This window comes from Rhyacophila brunnea, unplaced genomic scaffold (assembly GCF_057557595.1).
Source record: "Rhyacophila brunnea isolate RB1 unplaced genomic scaffold, BYU_Rbru_1.0 scaffold_17, whole genome shotgun sequence".
Lineage (NCBI taxonomy): Eukaryota > Metazoa > Arthropoda > Insecta > Trichoptera > Rhyacophilidae > Rhyacophila > Rhyacophila brunnea.
In genome coordinates this window covers 25823168-25849328 of record NW_028232827.1, presented here as the reverse complement: position 1 = coordinate 25849328, position 26161 = coordinate 25823168, and the positions used below count along the sequence as shown (strand labels likewise).

Genomic DNA, 26161 nt, shown 5'->3' with positions numbered 1-26161 from the left:
CATTAATTCAGAAGCGGGGGGAATAATTAATTTGGTAATTTAATGAAGTCGCGTAACTTACATATTTAATGAATAAATTTCTGATTAATTACGTCTCCGTGACATTCGAAGCAACTATAGCTGGTATATTATATATAATTGGAAAAATAAAGTACTTATCTATATCATCAATCATCATGTTTGCTGCATATGCTGTGTGTATGTATTTTGAAATACCTTTTTTACTAATTTGTTCTATTAAGTTAGGCATAAAATGTAATTCCTACACTCAGATTTAGTTAAATACACAGGTGGAGTATTTCTATGGAGAGATTACTTGTAAATAGTTTGCCAAAGAATTTAAATAATTATAAGAATCGACGATGCTAAACACATTGTATTACCTACAATGTATTTCCATTATTTCTAAAGGAATGAACTATTCTACAGCCGTGTCAATAATATTGTAAAAATATGCCCATGACTATTAGGCCTCTCCCGATAGTCTAAATTACGTAATTATTAGGTGTAACCAACCATATCACCTAACCGTCAACAATAAGCGTACGTACGTCCAAAATTCCTTGATTAACTGTCAAAATGTTCAACATGTACTTAGCACGTAAGAATTGTATTTAATTATAATAATAGTATGTCAGAGAAGTGATTTGCCGAATAAAAGAGACGAAAGCCAAAGGAATTTAATAATAGGAATAATAAGGAGTATGTAAGGGAAGGATGGCAACACTGCTAGTCAGCTAGGCTCGCCATTTAAAAAGGGAACATCGGCCCCACATCTCGGAGCGCACACACACTTGCTCACTGGCACCCGACGCGTTCGCACGCCTTTCTCGCCTACTACCGACCGCTTTCTTACATCGACCAGACCTCGCTCTCGCACGCATAACCCGCACGAATTATCAGACTGGAAAGTTCTTTTCAGAATATTCAGCTGAAGTTACGTTGCCAATTCGATCTACGCGCCGCGCCTTTCTCCGCACTAAAATCATTCATAGAATCAGACCCCGTGATAGTAAATTGAAAAGTTCTTTTCAGAATATTCAATTGAAACCGCGGCTTAGGGCTGTACTCGAAGGATTTTCGTATTGATATCGTTACTCAATCGAGAGATCTCCTGTATACCGCCTGAGATTCTACTTTTATTAACACCTAAAATCATTCACGCCGCGACATTAGTTACCGGAAATAGATTCTTCATACGCTGAGCATACCGCGAGTTCCGACCGGCTTCATCTCGAGTTTTCTGCGAGTCCAGCGGCTGACCAAAGACAGGCCTGAATTGGAGGGATCATCACCAAGTGTAAATAAAATACGGAAGTGTGCTCCCGGCTAGTTCCGGCTTGCCAACAAGTGCCACAGTTCTCGCGGGACCTCCGGATTACGCCGCCTGGGATTCAGGGCTCAAAGCTAAGTCTCTATTGCCATTTTTGTTCATATATCTCACTGTATTTCATCTTGCATTTCACCGTATCTTACATTGTCTTCAATTTTTATTTAAATAATTTTTACCTACTTACCAAATAAAATCTTTCAAACGTACAAAAGGCACAGAGGCTTCACCTACCTGCTTTTCGTAACAATAGACTCGCTCGCTCCGCTTGACCCTTTTTCTCCGCCGGCCAACATATACCGATAGATTCCCAGAAATTTAGCTCGCCGACGAGACCCCCTTTTCCAGCCCCTAAGGTCTCATACCTACTTAGCAGCCAGCCTTTGAGCAAGTTCCACCTACCTACCAACTACACATCCACTCTCCCCCCACCTACCTACCGCTAGACCCCCCTACCTATCGACAGCCAACATTGCGCAATACCGACTCCTACAATTTTTCTTCTCTTATACTCCTAAAATCTGTTCTCCTACATTTATAATTTTATAATTTACATATAGCTTTACATATATTTCTCTATATATAGTTTTTGCAACCTAGAATTGCGCAATTCAGAATTGCGCAATCTCAAACCTAGACTTGTAAGACTAGTTTCAAGACCCCCTTAAAATCAGCTCTCCTACATTTATATTTTTTATATTCTTATAGCTTTACTTACATTTCTTTCTATATATAGTTTTTCAACCTGGAATTGCGCAGTTCAGAATTGCGCAATTTCAAACCTAGACCTGTAGGACTAGTTTGGAGACCCCCCTACAACCTGCACACCTACATCTATACTTCTATAATTCTATAGCCTCACATATATTCTTTCTATATATAGTTTTTTTTTTTTTTTTTTTTTTTTTTTTTTTTTTTCTTTTTTTTTTTCTCTTTCTCTTTGCAAGACTAGTTAGACTTGTAAGACTAGTTTCAAGACCCCCTTAAAATCAGCTCTCCTACATTTATATTTTTTATATTCTTATAGCTTTACTTACATTTCTTTCTATATATAGTTTTTCAACCTGGAATTGCGCAATTCAGAATTGCTCAATTTCTAACCTAGACCCGTAGGACTAGTTTGGAGACCCCCCTACAACCTGCACACCCACTTCTATAATTCTATAGCCTCACATATATTCTTTCTATATATAGTTTTTTCTTTGCAACCTAGAATTGCGCAATTCAGAATTGCGCAATTTCAAACCTAGACTTGTAGGATCCACCTCAAGACCCCTCTAATCTGTTCTCCTCTTTATACTCCTATAGCTTTAAATATACTCCTCTTATATAGTTTTTCTTTCAACCTCTCAGCTCACAAATTGCGCAATTAAATTCCCCCAAACAGTAGGTGTTACAGGAATTGCGCAATACCAACAAACCGATAAACCGATATTACCGATAAACTTTCTCCCTCTTAATATGGCCCCCAAAAAACTGAACATCACGGAAGATGTCTCAATCGGGACACTCACGGACAGGATAGTAAAAGACATAAGTGCAAAGGAAATAGTAGGCCTACAGCTCATCCTGCACATTATGCAATTGTGCAAGGAATTCATCTCCAAAATGCCCAAAACAAAAAACAACCAGCCTATCAACCTACAACCCATTCAACGACAGACCAGAAGCAACTCCAAAACAAAGACCCAGGCTCAAATACCCAACACTCAGGAAACCATTGGCGTTGACTCAGACTCAGATTCGGAAACAGACCCAGGCATAGACCCAACCATTAAAGAGGCCTTAAAAGAGGATTACAAAGAACTGAGTATGATCTATGAAGATAGAGACAACGAGGCAAGCACATCAACATCAACATCACGCAACTCTTCCACATCTCACGATACATCCACCAGCAGCTCCCCCCCAACCCACCTAACCACTCCCCAGAAACAGACCAACTCCCCCAAACCTCCACAAAAACTCACCCCCCCCCCAGCACAAACACAAACACCAACCACCAAAACACAAACACTACCTAAAACCTCGACACCCACGACCACTACCAACACACGACAATACACCAAGCCTCCCCCGCCGATCTTTCTTCACGAAAAATCAGACTGGCCCACGGTACTAAAAGATATTCAACTGCAAGCAATTGTAACAAAAGAAACCGTAAACCAAGCAGAGAAAGTCAAGATAACTTTCCTTGACCCTCTAAACTACAAAAAGACAGCCCAAATCCTGGATCACAAAAAGATCGCCTGGCACACTTACGATCTTGAGGAGGACAAAGTCTTAAAAGTAGTGATAAAAGGAATCTGCGAAACCACAAATGAAGACATCCTATCGGATGAACTTAAAAGACTAGGCTACCCGGTGAAAGAGGTCGTAAGAATGAAGAAGAGCCAAACCCACATTCCCTTGCCAATGATTCTACTAAGCTTAGAGAAAAGCGACGCCGGAAAAGAAATATTCAACCTGGACTCCCTTCTCACAATGAGAATCAAAGTGGAATCCATGAGACCAAAAACAGAGAAGGGACAATGCCACAGATGCCAACAATTCGGCCATGCCAATAGAAACTGCCACGCACCGCCCAGGTGCGTTAAGTGCGGAGACGGGCATTTCACAGCAGTGTGCAAACGCACAAGAGAATCAGGTCCGGCTACATGTGCCAATTGCGGAGGCCCCCACCCTGCAAACTACAGGGGTTGCCCGGCCAACCCCAATAATAAAAAACCCGTTAGCAAATTCCAAGGACAAAGAGCCCAAAGGCATGGGCCTCGCCAAGAACAAGAACCCAGACATGCAAGTACATGGAACAGACCGCCCATGCAACAAAACATACACGCTCACAGAACAGAGCCCACAAAGCCCACATGGCGCAAACCAGCATATCATCAAGCCCCAATGCCTCACTGGCCCTCAGAAAGGTCACAATGGTCTCAGCCTACTCAGATAGGACCACAGTGGCCATCGCTCACCCAGGCCTACCCGAGCAAACGTCCCCTGCTTCCGACACCCCCAGCATACCAAATGAATAAGCAAAGAGGGCACGACGACCCACAGGCATCCGCACTAAGAATCCTATGCAAAGGCATGGAAGACCTAATTAAGCAAGCCTCAGCCTCACTAGCACCCTTAGGAAACTAGTAGACGACCCAATAGCTCCCTCACAGCGACTTCCCTCTCAATCTTCCAATGTCTTCCAAAATAAAACCCACATCCCTCCAGATAGCCTTCTGGAATGCACAAGGCTCCGTCCACAGAGACAAACGGGAGATCATCCACTTCCTCGAAGAGCATGACATAGACATCCTCCTGGTCAACGAGACGTGGCTTAAACCTCACCTAACAGTAAAATTCCCTAACTACTCCATCTACAGGACGGACAGACTATCAGACAAGGGAGGCGGCACAGCTGTCATCATCAAATCCATGATTGATCACTGCCCCTCAAACCGACCGTCAGTAGCTACCCCGTCCTTCACCCCTAACATTGAGGAGACCACGGTCCTGGTAAACACCAAAAACTATGGTCTCATCCAATTCACGTCCATCTACAACCCCACCAACAAAAATCCCACCCCCCAGGAATTCCACGACTTATTAGACCCGCTCTTTCCCACCTCAGTAATAGCTGGCGATTTTAACGCCAAGCACCGGCTTTGGAACTGCCCGCGCAGCGACTCAAGAGGTAATAAAATAGTTAAATTCACTCAGGACACTCAGTCCATCGTGGTGGCTCCCTCAGAAACCACCCTTCGCAGAATAGGGCAACCATTTAACGTTCTAGACTTCGCTATCCTCAGGAACACTAGCTACATACCAATAATCCGCGCACTAGACGAGCTTAACTCAGACCACAAACCCATACTACTGTACCTGGGAGACCCAGTAGATCCATTCGCAACACTGCCAGACTCCACCAGATACAAAGTATCTTGGGAAGACTTCGGCTCATACCTGGAGGAACATCTCACACCCCGCACACTTCTCACTAACGAATCAGAAATAGACTCCGCCATAGCAGACCTAACGGCTACTATCCAGGAGGCACTCAAAGCTGCCTCAACCCCCATTAGCCCAGACACCAAACACAGACTCGACCTTCCAAAACCAATCAGACTCCTCATAACTGAGAGAAACAGAACTAGAAAACTCGGTCAGGATACGGGCGATCCTGCTGTCATCTCTTTGGCCAAAAAGCTAAAGAAGAAAGTCAGAAAAGAGATCAGGAACTTTTCCGAGGAAACTTGGGTTAAAAAACTCCAGGACCTAGTAAAGGGCAGCCACCCCTACTGGTCACTATCTAAAATCCTGAGGACCAAAAAGTGTCCAATAACGCCACTAACTGGGCCAAGTGGCCCAGTTTACACCACCCAAGGCAAATGCGAACTGTTCGCGAACAGTATTGAGGATCAATTCACTCCAAATCCAATAGCAGACTCAGACGCGGATTCTGACTCAGACTCACACACGGATACAGATTCAGATTCAGAATCAGATTCTGACTCTGACCCTCAATACAACAACGAAAGACAACGCATAAAATCAATTAATAGAGAAGCCAGAGCCTTAGTAAATGCAACACCTAGTCCTCCACCGTCACCAATGATAGCCGTCTCTATAGACGAAACAGAAATACTAATCAAGCGACTTAGAAACCGCAAAGCCCCTGGCCTAGACGGAATTAGCAACCGTACCCTCAAAATGCTCCCAGACACTGGCGTTGAGTACCTCACCAATATACTCAACTCCTGCTTAGATCAGCACTATTTCCCTGATTCATGGAAAAATGCCGATATCATCCTTCTGCCAAAACCTGGCAAGAACTTAAAGCTCCCAGAGAACCACAGGCCAATTAGCTTACTCCCAACAATGAGTAAAATACTAGAAAGAGCAATAAAATCAAGACTTCAAATCATTATAGATGAGAAAAATCTTATACCAGATGTACAGCATGGTTTTAGAAAAGGCCACTCCACATTACACCAGCTGTTACGCACCACAGAATACATTAAAGATGCATTCAACCACCACAAATTCACCGTAGGACTGTTCCTGGACATAGCGAAGGCATTCGACAAGGTGTGGATCGAGGGATTGATTGTCAAGCTCTCCAGAGCGGAAGTTGACCTACCGATGATCAAGATCCTAAACTCCTTCCTAACCCGGAGACAGTTCTCTTGTCAAATACCACGGTATCAAATCCTCCATTAGATATGCTAAAGCAGGGGTCCCCCAAGGATCCGTACTAGCACCCATTTTATATAACTTATACACCAGAGATATACCTATCCCAACCAACACCACCGCAAGATCCTGCATAGTCGCACAATACGCAGATGACACAGCAATCCTAGCTAGATCAATCAGACTTAACCAAGCCACTAAATTAGTCCAGTTAGCAGCCAATAAAATAGCTAAATGGTGCAACAAGTGGCGCATCAAAGTAAACGCCAGCAAAAGCGCAGCAATTATTTTCCGCCACAAATATGATAGACACTGCAAAAACAGAAATAGCCTAGTCATGGACAAGAAGACTATCCCATGGTCTGACTCAGTTAAGTACTTAGGACTCCACCTAGATCAGCATCTTACTTTCACTAAACATATCAACTCCAAAAATAGAGAAGCTAGAATAATCAAAGCCAGACTACTCCCAATGCTAGGCAGCCGCAGTAAAGTCTCAACGAGAGGCAAACTGCTATTACACTCAGCAATAATTAGACCTATAATGACGTATGCATGCCCCATATGGGCACACGGTAGCCCAAACCTCACCAAAAAACTCCAAGTAGTACAAAACGTAGTCCTAAGAGCAATTACAGGCGCCCCAAACTACGTTCGAGGCACAACCCTGCACAGAGACCTAGAAGTGGAAACGCTAGAAGAGCACATTGGCAAACTGACTACAAAGTTTTATGCATCGCTAGACAATCACCCAAACCCAACTATTAAAAGCCTTAAGGATTATGACGAAAACACCATTATGGAACACGACAGACCCAGGACCATACTAAGAAGGCTGAAAACAGGTCCCAACAAGACAAAACAGATTCGACCCAAAAAAAGAAAACCGAACTAACTACCATTTCTTTTACAGATCCAAAGCTGCCCATATGCTTTCATCCCTAGCTGCCATGACCTGACCAACTCAAGCCAAATCCGCCCTCAAAACCAGAGCGAGCGATTGAGGGTCATCCAAAACGCAAGGACTATAATCGGACGGGGAACCAACCACAACCTTCTCCTTCCTTTTACTAACCTGTTCTTTTTACAATAAAGTTTACAGATACAAATCACAGCGGCAGGGTTTTTGGCCGGGAGTGTCTCACAAACACTCCCGGAGTTTTTCACCCCACCGCGGCTCAAATTTTGATGAGCAATCATGATGGGCCTAACATCCCAATACGACTGGTTATCGTTTGTTTGCCGTTTTTCTGTTCTTCTTCTTCGACTTCATTCGCTTGGACTGGTGTGGTGTACGCTTCGAAACGAACATGACAGGCCTCCTGAGATGGCGTGCTGGCGAGCCCGCTAAAACTGGATGGGACAGTGAGCTGGCGCGGCGTACTCACAACGATGAACTCCGCCCCGTGCATGATTCCGATGTCCCGATGCTACACTCAAACTCCTCCTCCTCTGACGTCTCCAAGCAAAAAGGCAATACCGCCGCTGGCCTTTGGCGGTTGATGATCGGCTGATGGGCGGAAACTCGGGCGGTAGTGACGGGGGTCCGGGCGGGGGCTCGAGTGTGAATGCCTAAAAAAACTTATATCTATCATTAGTTAAAAACCTTCTCATTTTTAACTAAGAGCTTAAAATTAAAATCATTATTAAACAACACCCCTTGCCATATAGAGGATCGAATAACCTCACCCGAGTCTCCTCAAGACTCGAACGGGTCTCCTCAAGACCCCGAAATAAACGGGTCTCCTCAAGTCCCGGAGTAAAATCGCACACGTAAACTCAGAGAAACCTTCACCAGCGACCAGAAAAATAGAGACGAAGGGGATAATGCTTAACGCAGTGAGCCCCATAACCACTGAAGGATGATCCAAAGTCAAGTCAAGTCACATCTCGGAGAGAACGAAACTAAAATTAAGAGCATAAAACATTTGGAAGTGAGGAAACATGAGTAATCTAAGAATATAAATCGACCAAAATAAAACGAGTTTCATTAATTAATCCTACCATGAAACAGATTTCAATTTAGTTTAATTTTTGTGAATCCCGGGTTCCACTAACACCCTGAGCTAGCACTAAACTAGGGATATCTCAGTACCTATGTGGATTTCACCCAATCATGGTATTCGAATCCACAATTCACTGTTTAGGAGACAAGCTTGTGTGGATATAATATGCAATAGGCATTTTCTTCTACCAATCACCACCATGGTGTAACAAACGAAATGCACGAGAGCAGTGTTTCTCAACCGGTGGTCCGCATATGTTTGGCGTCCAAATGCATATGCTAAAAGTTCCAATAAAATCGTCAAAACGCGCGCACTTGCAGGGGTGTTTTTGTTCTTAAAATAATGACGAAATCAACCGCGATCAGACGTCATTATACGTTACTATATTAATAATATTATTTAGTTCAGTGTTAGCGGTCCGCAAAAGGTTTCCCCTATTTTAGTGGTCCGCATGTGTAAAAAGGTTGAGAACCTACATCTGATTCATAATTTGACTAAACTTCTATAATAAATAACTGATTGATAAATTTTGGAAAACATTTTTTAACACCAGTGTTATTTAAACTTCGCCCGATAACACCGTTTTTTTTTCTTGAAGGCTCAACAGTCGGAACTGAAATACACAACGGGTAAGCGATAGCAGGTAGCCGACTCGAGTAAGGAAGAATCCGGGTTATATTTACACACGTGTCTAGAATACGTTTTATGTCGAATACTGAAAACTGCTCTCGGTTTATGCATTTACCTACGCTCATTTAATGTTTGTTTATTACACACACTACTGCACGTGCATAATGCGTGCTTCATTTTCGTAAGACACTCACACATTCAAAAGCCTGGCTTCACCATGCGGCGTATTGAATAAAGCCTATTGGTATTCTATTTATTATCTGTTCTGTGGTCGACGCCCTCACTCTGAAAAATGCTCTTACACTCTACACTGAATGAGAAGATTTTTTTTTTTGGCGAAATAGTTCAAAATAAAAACTGTTCGTACTCGATTCTGAATACAATTTAATTTCGGAAAAAAACCGACAATAATGCAAGAAAATAATTACAAGATAAAAAGAACTTTTTATATACAACATTTTTAAATTTTCTGTTGAATCATATAAACTTGACTTGACTATCTTTAACGATCAAAAAAAATTGTACTTGATAGAAATAATACTGAAATGTCATTTTGACATTTCATATTGATTTCCATAATAACGCACGTATATATTAATACTTTAGTTGCTAGGACCCAGACCCTAGCAACCAATAATGGTGTCGAAATAACTTTTCATATAAAACAGAATTAACTGAAAATTAAGTCAGTTCTACTTAAAGATGGCTAAAAGTATTTAAAAAATGCATTGGCATCGTGTTCTGATATATTCTAAAAGTTTAAAAGGTCTAGCTAGTCGGGAAGTTAGTTAAAAATCGATTGCAAGATTTGTACCGGACAAAGAACCACCGGACAAATAAGAATACGATCTAAGAAAAACGTTGTAAAAATGGAACGAAAAACTGAAAAAAGAAGAATTTTTTGCGAAATACCTACCTAAAAAAATAGGCCACCGCAAAAAAATATTTACACCCTAAATTCGCCGTGAAACGGAAACACAACATGCACTAAAATGTTTTGACTGATTGTCTTAATTTTTTAGTGTTTAGGTGAGATCAAAAATGTATTGTGATAAACAAAAACTTAACAGCAAAAATAGGTAAGAAAAAGATCAAAATACACTCACTCGTTGGCTTCAATATCTGGCAGCATTTTCCGACGACTTATTTTACAACTTACACTTGTTTGTTTTACTCATAACCAGTAAAATATAACAAAAACAGTATTTTAATTATTATTCTTTTAATACCTACACAGAATTTAATTAAAAAATATCAAGTATAACATATTATTTTATATCAAAAATAATTTAATTAATAAATTATTCTAATATATTATAATCGATTAAGATTAAAGTGTCAAATAATACTTCGCTATCATATTGTGTTGGCATTTTTCTCTATGGCGTATTGAGCACGAATAAATTTGAATTTCGAATTCTATTGTCATTCACTCTATAAATAATAATATGTAAGACATTGATTGTCATAATATTATTATGTTTATTATGACAACACTAAATCAACACACACTATTCAGCGTCCACTCTGCGCGGCTTATAATAATCGACTCATGCGGTTCGAATCACTGAAAGCAACACAAAAATTGATAGCGCTCAGTGACGTACTACCACTAGGCACACCGACGCATTTATTCTATACACAAGGCTGCTATCGGCGGCTATAGAGGGTAGTTTATCATAATATTTATGTACCTATTGAAATATTATAATTGTTACAATAAGTTAGCCATCTAATCTGTCAAAACTGCCTATCTTGTGCACTTTTTGACAGTTCAGACGGTTAACTTATTGTAACAATTAAGAGCATACTTCAGTGAAACGGTAAATAATTTTCAACTATAGGTGCGACGAAATTTCGGACTCGGTGCCAATCGGAGAGCGATAGTCGAGCTGTGAACACATAAATTTGTTTTGTAATGGCGTCGGAGGAATTAATTCTTAAATCGTGTAAATATGACTAAAAAACGTTACCCATTTACTTGAAAAAGAAAACATGTCTATGAATATATTATTATTACTAATAGAACAATAAACATAACATTAAATGGACGCATGTCGACTTTTTATGACAAATTACGTTTTGTTCTGCACGCGTCGTTTTCCCAATCTTTGCTCGAAATGGGCTCGAAATGGAACGGAACGCACCGGAGCGCCGTTTCGGCTCGTGAAATTTGTAAAATTATCGCTCCGTCTCGTGGAAAAAATATGTTGACCGTCTGAGCTATATAGGCCATAGAATAGAAAATCTGACACACTCATTTTTATAAAATACACATATGATTTGATGACTATGTAAATATCTTCAGAAAATTTGTCGAGCGCTCCGGTTCGTAAACTTTTCCATTTCGAGCGCTGACCGTGCCCCAGCTGAAGTATAGCCTTAACCGCCTCAATACATACATATGATAAACCTACTCTCGATAGCCGCCTATAGCCGCTCATAGCAGCCTTATAGAATAGATGCGCAAGAGACTGTCAAAAACATCAAACCGTCCAGCCCGTAAGAAAAATTATGAAAACTAAAAAAACGCATTGAATTGCCTGGAAAAAAGAAGTGTGAGATCAAATTCGTCATTAAATCAATTAAAATATCATAAGTTTCTGGGCAGCACAATATGCGAGAAGTACATAATTATTGAAAAAATGCTCATATTATGTAAATTGTTCTACGATGTGAAAATAATACGATTTCCTAGTCAGAATAAAACACAAATAATTAGTCTATATTTTTTTTACATTAATAAGGATAAATAATTATAATAGGATATTATATTATTATTAATAGGAATAAATTTGTATCACAATATTCATTTAAGTCATTTAAATATTCTGACCAAATTGAACGAGATAATTAAGACGATACATCAGTGAAACGGCAAATAATTTTCAACTATAGGCGCGACGAAATTTTGGACTCGTCGGAGAGAGAACGTCGAGCTGGGAACACGTCAATTTGTTTCGTGATCGCGACGGGGGTATTAATTCTAAAATCGTGTAAAGATGACTAAAAACGTTACCCATTTACTTGAAAAAGAAAACATGTCAATGAATATATTATTATTGTTACTAATAGAGCAATAAACAGAACATTAAATGGACGAATGTTGGATTTATATGACAAATTATATTTCGTTCGGCATGCGTCATTTGCACCCGCGACCCGCAATCCGCGCATCGCCTAGCCACAATCTTTTTAGACCATGCTTCAACTGAGGTATAGCCTTAAGTAAAACATGGGGTTAATACCCACGAATTCTTCTTACATTTAACCAATTTTTGTACTAATATTGAGAGTAAACCAGTAGAGAGGGTGGTCCATGTAAATGCCTCGGTTGCCACCTACTATTTTCGTAAATATTTTCAAATACTATTTTTCGACCCCGGTGCTCCTACTAATTTAGAGCCCTGGACTTCGCCTGCACTTCGTCGTAACACATATCAAAACATTACTCGTTGCTCGCGGAGCATTACAGACATTAATGAGATTCAATAAGAACATTACTTTGATATTGCTTGGTATTCATATATTTGATAGGTACGTACAGTGACGTCCCGTGGGGGTAGGCAGATTGAGCGTCGCTTGGGGGCGGCAGTTACTGGAAGGGCGGCAGATCGAGGTGAATCTTTTGGTTTATATAGAAATAGCTACCTAAACTGAGTACTTAATAACGAAAATATATTTTCTTTAAAAAATTCAGTACACTGGTTGGAAATATATTAATTAACATAAAAAGTTTTAACGTTTTATTTTTTGTCGGGTTCGCGATGTCTAGTTTACTTCCGTTGCCCTTCGACGTCTTTGATGACCAGAAACGACACCAGCACGGATGAGACATAATTTTGTATAAAAAATGGAGCGGCATTATGGCACTGCCCAGCGGCGGCATTTTGTCTAGGGACGTCACTGGGTACGTATGATTTCACATACTTGTTAACCTAGTTTTGAATCATTTAGAATTTCATATACCTACATATTATGTACTGATATGAATTAAGGGTACCTAAATAGGATCTACTAGGACATAATATCATATTATATATAATAATATAAGACTATTGGGAGTATAAAATACGGGAAACGGGAAATCGGTAAGAGCAAGGAGAAAGTTAGTTTTCAGGACTTGAGTTTCAATTCTCTGACCTAGCTCACGCGCCATCCAAATTCTGTAAATATTACTTGCTGTATGTACTTATGGCCGAGAAAGTTCCTGAAGTATGAAATATAAAGTTGGACGCCACTCCCGAAGGAGACAATGTCAGATGCAACAAAAGCTGTGGAAGGCTAATTTAAATAAAAGACTGCAGTAGTGGATAATAAATATATAAATATAATTCTCTGGTATGCAAACAAGGTACATCTGACATGGTAATAATACAAAACACGAGGTTTAAATGGAATTTAAGTAGAATGGAACGATAAGCTAGGGTGAAATATAAATAATTAAACTGGCCACGACGTCCGGATACCGAATATCACTAGTACATGGATATAATTAATAATATTGTATTGCTAATTTACTTACCTACCTATTATATTCTGTCTTTCCCTTGTATTCCGGTGGTTTTATGATGAATTTTTAAGTGTCTTATATAAACATAAATTTGATATCAATACTATACGGCCATATATATCTCCGATATAACAACTCGCGGTGAACTGTGATACGACTATAATGACTACACTTTAAAAAAAAATTAATCAACAACGAATAAGAAAATTCCACCATGAATAATTAATGTATCTTGACTATTGGTATTGATACGCCACTGGCATACGACTTATTTCACCAACATCTTACAACTTGTACTTATGTCATTATTTTTATCTCACGTGTCTCTAAAACAGCGAATGTCAACCTTCAATGCGCATGTGTCCATAATAATTATTATTCTAAAATGGTGCCTAATTATATTCTGAAGTTTGTTAGTGGACTGCGTGTATTTTTAATTGTACCTACCCATACGAAAGTGATCCGAAATCAAAATAATCCAGACAATCGAGGTTTCACTGTGTATGAATAAGTGACAGCTAGAACCCAGATATTATATAAATTAATTAATAATAATAAAGTATATTGGAATAATTCTAGTGTCATCATGGGCGATTCGGAGTTGTATTGGCATTGTTTGCAACAATGTATATTACGACATTTTTCAACAATACAAATCAGGCCTCGAAATGGCTGGAGCGCACCGGAGCGCAGTTCCGATTCATAAAATCCCCACAATTTTCGCTCCTTCTCATGGAAAATTTAATTTGACCATATTACCAAAAAGATCTAACACACTTGTTTTTGTATACACATAAAATTAGATAACTCTGTTAATATTTTTTGTAAAATGGAGCACTCCGGTTCGTATTTTTTTTAATTTCAAGCGCTGATACCAATACAGCTGCGAATGACTTTTACTGTAGTGTCACTCTAGTACAGGGTTGACGAACCTTTTTACGTACACGTGCCAAAATTTCCCAAATAATATTTTTCGACTGTCTGACGTGCGTGTAGTTTTTCATGACGAAAAAAATAGTTTTTAAGAATTCTATTAAAAAAGTTTAAAAATTACAATAGTTTACTTCTTGATATTCTATCTTTCATCGTATTTCTAGCCGAAGACATATCTTTTATTCTTTGATTTGTTTTTCCTTGTTTTCAAATTAGTCAAAGAGATCGTGGAAACATTTAAACCACTCTTCTTTCATATTATATTCTCCATCATTGAACGGTTTTCGATTGAATATTTTTATTTTTAATTCCCCGATCCTAACGACCGACCTATGCAATTGTATATTTTACATTAAACATAATGATTATTCTTGAAAAGGATTTGCCTGCAATTTTTTATACAATGCTATTAATTTGTCATTTATGCATGAATTTCGTCGTTTCCGTTTGCGCATTGATTGGTTAACATAATATGAAAAACCGAAAAAAATACGCATGGCTATGTTTTTTTATATTATAAGTAGATAAATACTTATATATTTATTTGTAAAACTTTTTTTATAAAAAAAATCATTTTTTAAATACATACACGTAAATAATTTCTTTTCTCTTCAAAATGAAAGTAATTATGATCCCAGTGTACAAAATAGACTTTGAAGCAGTGTCATATTTATTGGATACAGGACTTTAAATCCCAGAGATGAAATCCACATGATCGTTCCATCTTGTAGAAAAAAATAATATTTGCGTTTGTGAAAAAATTGTGGTAAATTCACTTACTTTATATATAGGTACTCACATATTGTTTTTAAAATTTATACGAAACTTGTTGGAATCATGGTAAAAAAAATAATATCTATGTCGTTCGTAAACCTCGATTTTCCTTTCCAATCCAATCGGCTTTCTCCGATATTTTGTTGCACGTCCAAAATCAATGTCGAGAGTTTTTTCTTAGCCTTCCTTTAAAAAATTAATGTCCTTTCGATTTATTTTTAATCAATATTTTTGTGAACGGTGTAGCTAATATTATAAAATATAAACATCGTTATTAATTATCATCATTCTGAGATTTAGGGCCCCACGTCCGTTGGGAAGCAATACTTTAGCTATATCACTTCGTGGGAAGCAGTACGCAGCGATAGTCTCAGGTGGTGTATTGGCGCCGCAGGCTCATTATTTGAAATACGCGCGTTAGCGTCAGTGTTACCGCAACACTATTGGAAAATCTAAATCAAATAGTTCAGCGATAAATCAATAGTGTGCTTTAACTATGACGTTGTCGCGCTGAGTTTTAAATGCTTTCACATAAAACAAATTTAACCGTGTGCAGTAGGCGGCAATGTTCATTGCTGATAACTGGCTCAATTTTGATTGCTTCATTTCATTCTGCTATAAGATTGCAGAAATTCCCTTCCCAAATAAAACACTCCGTACTTCAATAATATTATCTACAATTCTACAACGTGATATCTAACCAAACTAATCTTTCTAAATAGCACGCTTTAAAATTGTTATATAATACATTACTAAATTGATTGCATTTTGCACTGTTTCTCTATCATTTTACAATTCTCGCAGAACCTCCGATACAGCTCACCGAACGTGGTTGGGAAACACTGCTCTAATGGATGATGAATAAAATAAACATACAAACAAAAGGTGAACGAAAAACCTGAAATAATAAAAAAACAACAAATTTGAATTTAAAACTATTCTTCGGCTTAAGACATTATTTGCGTGACAACAACAATAACAAATAATAATTTATTTTAGTCGTTGCATTTCTCAGCTGCATTAAGACTCGTTTAAGACTGATGCAATCTCACACTTCAGTGCGTTATAAATGTACTAATTGCTACTAATGTATACATAATAAATAGCGAGGGCCATGAAATCATAGTAATGACAATTTATTATGTTAGTGTAGAATAGATATTATCGAAATAATATGTACTTTTTTTTTTAAATAACTGCCTCCAGCATCTGCAAAAAATATCAAATAGGTATGGTGTAATATTATAATCATAAAAAGATTTTTGGAGGTTCCGATTCCGTTTCGGCTTTATCAAGATTCAGAATCAAGGGTGTCGGTCCCGATTTCAGTTCTAAAAATAAAATTAAGAAGTTTCAGAGTTCGGTTCCGTTTCCGTTTCCAACTCTTTGCTGTTGTCTGGTTACAATATGACATAAATTATACGTATTATATTTCGCCGTAGCACCGCTCTACGTGAACTGAGGTGGAGTGAACCCTTTCATAGGCTGTTCGACACCCAAATCATTCGCGTCACGATATTCTCAGTCATGATGTTTTGAAGTGGTGACGAATAAAAAGTAGTAATATTCCATTTACCTAAATAATTTGTATCTTTCTGTTTCTGGGGGGGGTGGACCCATAGTAGTTAATATAATTATTGAAGTGACACATTATTGTTAAAAAATAAGTAAGTACTTATATGAAATTAAAAAAATGCTGGTGGCAGAATTTGAATTTCTGTCAGTGATAAAACTGCCAGTGGCATAGCTAAGAGTGGGCGACGATGCATTCGCCCCGGACGCAGATCGAATTGGGGCGCAGAAGTGATGATTCGGTTGACGTGCTACAATATTTCGATGTCGAGGACCAGAGATAATTATTAATTAATAAATAATATTCAAAATCGACCAACCAAGACTTAAGGCCAATGCTTCTCGTTCTTCGTTGTAAAGGTTTTTCCAAGCAGTATGCACATACCTGGAAAAAATCTGTTAATATTTCAAATATTTTTTTCAAAATATGCACATCTAAATAGCACAGTTGGTACGATACCATATTAAATTTAATAGTTGTGTAGTAAAAAAAAAAGCAAACATGTAAGTCAAGTTTTCGTATTTATTGAGAAAACTAGTGACATCGATATCAAGAGATGAAAACCCTTATTTTTAGCCTTTTTTTCTTATTTGTCGTTTTCTCTTTGAAATAAAAAAATATATTTTATTTTTCCCATTGCATTTAGATAGGTATTGATCGATTAAAATATGTTTAAAGCATTAATTTGATAACGTATTATAATGAATTTCTATGCGTCTCCCCCTCGATATTGACGTGCAGCTAATAATGGCGCGTGCCCTCTATTCCGAGGATGTTTCCTTCTTCGTGCTATTATAAACCCTAAAATCAACAAACATCAGTGCAGTATTCTCAGTACAAAACGGAAATGTCAACCTGAAGTGACCAAATTATGAGGTAAACAATACTTCTTATGATTACAAATTTCTACATTGTTTTAAACAATAATTATTCGTAAGTAGTTTGTATTATATTAAAAAAACATTGTTAATTGATTTTTTAGTATATTTGTCGAGTTATTATATTTATTTTAAAATTTTACCGTTTTCCGTTTATCAAAAAGTATACAATATAATTTTTATACTTACCAATTTTTTGTTCAGTTCTAGGGGGCCGTACAATAATTTAAAACACTTATATTATAGTTAAGTACATATAATTATAATCTGTATTACTTAAATCTTTTTATGGTACCTAACCAAAAACAGCTCAACTTAATGCTTATACGTAGAATATGTATATTTTTTTTTACTTTAGGGAGTGGTGCTAAAGTACGTTGATATACCCTGAAAACACGTATTATGATTATAATTAACTAAGCATCAATTACCAATTCTAACACTTACAATTAGTATTAAAAAACTAAATGTTACAAATATCTGATCAAAAGGTCTCAGAATTCACTTTGCTGTCGCAAACAGTAAAAATAGGTGCTTTGAATGAATGCCAATTTTATTTTAGCACACACGCTGTGATAACATTTTTGCCTACTGATTGCCTAGATATCATACTTCTAAAGTAATAAAGGTATATATATCAAATTATTGATAACAAACGCAAAAGAAAGTTTGTTATTACAAAAAATATATTATACTAGCTGAAGTACCCGGCTTCGCACAGGGTCGCTTCGTGGTTATATTTATCTTAGATATTTGAAAAATAATAAGAGGTAATTATTTTTTTAATATTAAAATATCTGTGTAATACAATATGGCAATATGAAAATAATTCTAATAGGAGTAAAGGTCAAACATAAGAACACTAAATTAAAATCGAATCCAAAATATGAAAACGTTATTAATGTTATTAATGTGTATTAAAAAAAATCAAAATTGGATGGAACAAACAAACAACAAACTTTGTATGTTATATAATAATAATTTAGAAACCTTCGTAAGTGTGCGCACACAACTGACAAAAGTTTCATCGCAATCGGATGAATGGTATAGGAACGCATACGAATAGTAGAAGAAGATGATTTTCTAATTCAGAAATCTTCGTGGGCATGCGCATGACAACTCACCAAAGTTTCATTGCAATCGGATTAATAGTATAGGAACGCATACGAATAGAAGAAGAAGAAGATGGTTGTACTAATTCAAAAACCTTCGCGGGCATGCGCACAACAACTGGTCAAAATTTCATCACAATCGGATGAATGGCATAAGAACGCATACAAATAGAAAAAGATGGTTGTACTAATTCAGAAACCTTTGGGGGCGTGCGCACAACAACTGGTCAAATGTCATCACAATCGGATGAATGGCATAAGAATGCATACAAATAGAAGAAGAAAAAGATGATATTACTAATTCAGAAACCTTTGCGGGCAAGGGCACAACACTTGATCAAAATGTCATTGCAATCGAATAAATGGTATAGGAACGCATACGAATAGAAGTAGAAGATGATTTTCTAATTCAGAAATCATCGTGGGCATGCGCACGACAACTCACCAAAGTTTCATTGCAATCGGATGAATGGTGTAGGTAGGCATTCGAATAGAAGAAGAAGATGATGGTTGTACTAATTCAGAAACCTTCGCAGGCGTGCGCACGACAACTCACCAAATTTTCATTGCAATCGGATGAATGGTATAGGAACGCATACGAATAGAAGAAGAAGAAGATGGTTGTACTAATTCAGAACTTTTTGCGGGCGTGCTCACAACAACTGGTCAAAATTTCATCGCAATCGGATGAATGGTATAAAAACGCATACAAATAAAAGAAGATAGAATAGAAGAAAAAGAAAATAGTTGTAACAATTCAGAAACATTTGCGGCGTGAGCACAACACTTGATCAAAATTTCATTGCAATCGGATGAATGGTATAGGAACGCATACGAATAGAAGATAGAATAGAAGAAGAAGATGGTTGTACTAATTCAGAAACCTTCGCGGGTGTTGGCACAATTACTGACGAAAATTTTATTGCAATCGGATGAATGGAATAGAAACGCATATGAATAGAAAAAGAAGAAGAAGAAGAAGAAGATTGTTGTGCGAATTCAAAAACCATTGCGGGTGTTACCACAACAACTGACGAAGGTTTCATCGCAATCGGATGAATGGTATAGGGACCATACGAATAAAAGAAGATATAATGAAGAAGAAGAAGAAGATGGTTGTACTAATTCAGAAACCTTTGCGGGTGTTGGCACAATTACTGACGAAAATTTTATTGCAATCGGATGAATGGAATAGGAACGCATACGAATAGAAGAATATAGAATAGAGGAAGAAGAAGAAGATGGTTGTACTAATTCAAAAACCATTGCGGGTGTTACCACAACAACTGACGAAGGTTTCATTGCAATCGGATGAATGGTATAGGGACCATACGAATAAAATAAGATAGAATGAAGAAGAAGAAGAAGATGATGATTTTTCTAATTCAGAAACCTTCATGGGTGTGCATGCAACCACTTACCAAAATTTCATTGCAATCGGATGAATGGTATAGGAACGCATACGGGACAGACACACAGACAGACAGACATACAGACAGACAGACATTCATTTTTATATATTAGTATAGCCTATACTCTTCCCGCAAGTGCAAGCAATAAGTTTACAAAGTTTTATCGCAATCGGATGAACGGTATGGCTGCGCATTAAATACGAACAAACAAACACACAAATATTAATTTTTATATATTAGATTATTATGTGGTCACTCGTCAGCACACGCGTCATAAGTGAAGGAGTTTACTTTATTGTTATGAGGTCCATTGGAACAATTTATTCAGCGATATCGTTGTGCGGCTGATTTTGGCATATTTGATTCGGCGAAACTGTACAGTCAATTAACACAAAACATAACGTAACATGAATTACATTGCGAATATGTACGTGTCTGAAGTCGTGAATAATTGTCGAGACCAAGGCCTGAACAAAAACGATGCATGATTGCGAGTGAGAAAGTATTCGGCACCCTTACAATCTCTGCGACACGCGCTAGAGTACGATAAAAGGTCGACATATATGTGAGCTAGTTTCCAAAAGTATCGCCATCAAATCGGGGCGAAACGCTTCACATAGCGTCGATAACTTGCGAGCTCGAGTTGCTAAAATTGATATTTTTTGTGTTAAACATAAAGTCAATGGTAAATTTTTTTAGTTAATTAAGTGATGGTTCTGGGCGGGTATGTTAGAACTTGCGAGTCGTATGGTCGAAAACCGTGTGGTATGACAAGTTAGTATCGCCCGTTTCATACCGTATACGATAACACCTATTTTTGAAGCCACTCGCTACGGACTATTTTAATTCGCGAGTGACTAGTTGGCAACATCGCCAAAACCGAGAAAATCGGTGTCTATGGTACAAGATGAAACGTCAAAAATGAAATGTCAAACGAAATCATTATTTTTGTTGGTTATGTTTGTGTATAATTCCTACAATATTCGATTGATTTAGTATAATATGATATAGATATATGTACGTAGAATATAACCTTACATAAATGTGAAACCATATAATATTATTACACTGTAAAACAAGATTTAACAAAATAAACACAGTGTCTTCAATAACATTTATTTTTATGTAGGTATTTATTCATTACAAACCATTATAAAACATTAACATAATTAATTGAACTCAAGATAACAGAGTATTAAGTAACATTGTGAATAGGTAATATAATAATTCGGCATCTTTATTGTTTATAAATTGGTAATGCCGTGTTCTTTCCGTCAGCGAACTCATTCATTTTGACGTTTTGATTTTCAAGGTCACTGTCACATACGAAACGAAATATCAAAATAAACATGGAAATCGGGTAGTAGGTACATGAATTCACGTCCTTCGTCGTGCAAAAGTAGCAAAAGAATGGAGAGGTTTCAATTAAGTGATCTTAATTGAAATGAGGTAGGTGAGGTTATGTCCGTCTCAACATTATACCTACCTACGACTTTTTAATTCTCCATGGATATAATATTATAAACGTAATAATGTGTCAAAATATAACATACATCTTCTATGTCTTTGATTAATTTTAATCTATACAACCATATTCATTTTTTCGCATTGTAAACTCTTCACGCTTGTAGGTAGGTAGTAACATTAAACTTAAGATACCTAATAAACCTATATGGCGTGAGAATTTGTAAAATATATCTCACAAGCTCTTTGTTTAATCGAAAATTACGTATAAATAGTGCATCACTGAGTGAAAAAGCATTTTGACATAAGTTAACATAATTATTTGATCTGTTTCGCGGATGATTACGTGATCCTAAAAGTGCCGCAAAAGTAACTATTTATGGGATTGACATATTTTACAATAATTGGGTGAACGATACAAATCTATAGCAATGCTTTGGCGAAATATAAAATAATAATATGTAGGTAATTATTCTCGCGAGCCCAATAATAAAATACTATCTTTTCGCAGCCTAACCTTTCACTTTTATTTGACAGTTGAAAACTAAACTGCGTTATCGGCGCGAGACATCAGTGCGCATGCTCACATACTCAACTCGTATGGGGGACTATGGTCACGAGTGCCCTTTGGTATGGGTAATATTGTCGACACAGATTATGACTAATTCAGGTAGTGATAAGTTTCGACATGCCTTATTTCGATAACCTTCGTCACTTTCGCGAATGACTACGATGTTTCACACGACTCGCAAGTTCTAACATAAGGCCCCTGTGTGTTGTCTTAAAATGTGGTAGCCGTACTGATAAGCAAGAAGATGGTATTACGTTTCATAGGTAAGTTGATACATGTTCGTGATAATTTATGTGTATTTTATTATATATTTTAATAAATTATATAATAATAAATTAAATAAAAATAAAATAACTTAAATTATGGATATCTTTACCTAATGGTTGCATTTTGACCGCTTAAAAATACTATATAACGTAAAAAAATAGAAAATTATATTTTAATTCTGAGTGTCTAGTGCGAGCACTTTGGGCGAGCACTGGCGAAATGGTCTATGATCTCGAACATTTGTAGACGAATGCGTTCGTTCGCCCACAAACCAAACGCAAGGCACTCGGCTTCATTTAGCAATGCAACGGGTGGCGTCTAGATGTATCTATAGTCTAAGGTCGAGACCGTTTTTCGTTAGGTACACATCTTCAGCCGGTTTTACTCTACTGCGTTATACCTACCGCACTATTTCACTTCAATGAAATCATCAAAATCACAAAATACAGATTCAATTATGCAGATACTCTTATAGTACGAGGGTGGGTCAATAATTCCTTAGAAAAAAGCATTAAAACAGTTTTTATTTTTGAATTTTTTTTTTATTTCTCAACATAATCTCCTTGGAGCTCAATACACTTGGTTAGACGTTTCTCAATTTTTTTTAAACCGTCAGAAAAATAAGTTTTCGGAAGGTCCTCAAAATAAGCATTTGTCCGATCGATGACTTCTTCATTTGAAAAAAAAACGTTGTCCACTTAGCCATTTTTTTAAGTTTGGGAAAAGGAAAAAGTCACTGGGGGGGCTAAATCTGGCGAATACGGTGGGTGGTCGACCAATTCGAACTTAAATTCTTCAATTTTAGCCATTGATCGTAAACATGTGTGAACACGGGCATTGTCCTGATGAAAGAGGATTTTTTTCCTGTTTAAATGAGGCCGTTTTTCTTCAATTTCGTTTTTTAGCTGGTCCAATAAAGATGCATAATAATCCCCTGTTATTGTTTTTCCTTTTTCCAAATAGTCAACGAAAATAATTCCACGTGCATCCCAAAATACAGTAGCCATAACCTTACCAGCTGATTTTACGGTTTTCGCCTTCTTTGGACATGGTTCGCCTTTCGCAATCCACTGCTTTGACTGTTCTTTCGTCTCGGGAGTATAGTGGTGTATCCATGTTTCATCTACAGTCACAAAGCGACGAAAAAATTCATCCGGATTGCGTTGCATGAGCGACAACAGGGCTTTAGAGGCCACCACCCTATTGCGTTTATTGTCGACTGTGAGCAAACGCGGCACCCATCTTGCAGAAACTTTTTTCATGCCCAATTTGTCATGTAACATAGAAATGACGCTACCTTTTGAGATCCCTGTAACCTCAATTATCTCACTCAACTTTAATCTTCGGTCACTTAACACCATATCGTGGATTTTATTGATCATTTCTGGTGTAGTCACCTCTACAGGACGTCCTGAGCGTGGTTCATCCTTTGTTGATGTACGACCACGTTTAAATTCATTTAACCAGTTATAAATAGTTGCAAGTGAAGGAGCAGATATGCCGTGAACTAAATCCAACTCATTTTTTATTTCCTTTGCTGTTAACCCTTTTATATTAAAATGTTTAATAACAGCTCTAAACTCAATTTTCTCCATTTTTGTAAACAAGCAAATTTTTTTTTAAATGTACGAAAATAAAAAACAACAACCCGACCAATCTGATTGAAACTTCGCAGCATACTGAATCGGTAGTGCCGCTGCATGAAAACAAACCGCTTACAGTACTAGTCGCGCCACCTGTCGGCTTTTCTAAGGACTTATTGACCCACCCTCGTATACATTAGAACAGTGATTACTAAATCTAATGAAACTTAATAAATGGGTAGTAAATTGACATTTATCAATACCCGCATTAAGTCGCGCTATAGCAATAATTATTATGAAATCGTGTAAAATGTTAACGAGGTCTAAAGTATAATTTCTCATAACAGGCAATAATTTCTAGTTAATAATATTACTCTACAATTAAATATTAAAAGATAACTCAAAGAAGACTAAACTTTTTACATTTTGTATGGGACATTTTTTGTAGTAAAATGGCTTACCTACTTACCTATGAGGTTAGTTGTCCCAAAAATCCTGCCAGCAAGACCTATTCCTTGTCGAAGTCACAACTTTACTATATTACGTCGTAAGGCACCGGCCCAGTCTTGAACCGATCGGGTCCAATCGAGCCTCGCGATATAGAAGGGCATACGCTCTAATAAAAAAGCGCAGCGGTAGATTAATGTTAGTTCTTAATTTAAGTCAAAGATTTGAGAACTGCGTGTATCTAATGAAGCTATTCAGAAAAAAATATTCAAAAACAATCAAAATTAGCTCATTGCCATCATGAAAGATGCAGTATAACATAAATTGTTAGATGAATAAAACGTGCTGTCAGGGCTCGAAATGGAACGGAACGCACCGGAGCGCCGTTCCGGCTCGTGAAATTTGTAAAATTATCGCTCCGTCTCGTGGAAAAAATATGTTGACCATCTGAGCTAGATAGGCCATAGAATAGAAAATCAGACACACTTATTTTTATAAAATACACATACAATTTGATGACTATGTAAATATCTTCAGAAAATTTGTCGAGCGCTCCGGTTCGTAAACTTTTCCATTTCGAGCGCTGCGTGCTGTAAGTAGGTACTTTGCTGTCATGAAACTTTATCTATCAATTAGTTGTTATACATTTACGACAACCGTTTTTGGAGGAAAAAAATACTAGGTATACTTAGGGGCCTCGATCATGTGCTCCAATCGGGCCTCGCACTTACTACCTAGGACCGGCCCTGGCAAGGCAAGGCGTTAGTAAAAAACCATCAACGAAACTTTTTTTGTACGCTGAAAATACGTGACGACCATGGATACGGTGGAACTGAAAATTTCTCGCAAGAATAGTTACAAACGCAATGAAAAATATAATTATATAATATAATACCTATGTATTGTATTCCGGAATCAACTGAGTTGCTCGCACCTGCTTACTAGCAATCGTTCGCGACCAATCCCACCCGATCGAGGCGCCCGCCATCGCAGGTGAAAGGTTCTAATCAGCGACGTCCCGTGGAGGCAGGCAGATTGAGAGTCGCTTGGAGGCGGCAGTTACTCGAAGGGCGGCAAATCAAGGAGAATCATTTGGTATTTATATATAAATAGGTAGCTAAAATTATTTTGTTTACAAGCCTACAATAATAGCATACTTAGTAAAATGGTGTGGAAATAATAAATCTGTACAAACCAAATGTGTGTAAAATACGAGCCACATATAACATCAGACTGATGATTTAGGTACTTATATTTATTCGCTTTTTATATCTAAATTTAATTTTGTATGTATTAGTGCTACCTATATATTTTGTTAGTAATGTATCCATATAAGAGATTTATTAGATATTGGAGTCATGAAAGGATGATAAAAATACTGTATTAAAATTGGGGCGGCATTTCGTCTAGGGATGTCACTGGTTCTAATCCCTTGTGTGGCAAATGAACACGTTGTTTTTCAATGTGTGTTTGGATACAAATAC

The 26161-nt window shown here is 37.4% G+C and overlaps 1 protein-coding gene across 2 annotated transcripts in view; it reads right to left on the bottom strand.

The window, feature by feature from the left end:
• The window catches only part of LOC147073879 (facilitated trehalose transporter Tret1-like), an 80688-nt gene that overhangs the window by 42453 nt on the left and 12074 nt on the right, over positions 1–26161 (bottom strand). The window contains exons 1-2 of one of the 2 annotated variants that reach the window (XM_085944957.1): positions 10500–10558; positions 10257–10379 (exon numbers count right to left, since the gene is read on the bottom strand). The exons of the other annotated variant lie outside the window; for it this stretch is intronic. Of the exons in view, the coding sequence (XP_085801083.1) occupies positions 10257–10282 (26 nt within the window). The 5' untranslated portion in view covers positions 10283–10379; positions 10500–10558. Of the gene's footprint in view, positions 1–10256; positions 10380–10499; positions 10559–26161 lie in introns of those variants that run through there. 2 annotated transcript variants of the gene reach the window in all.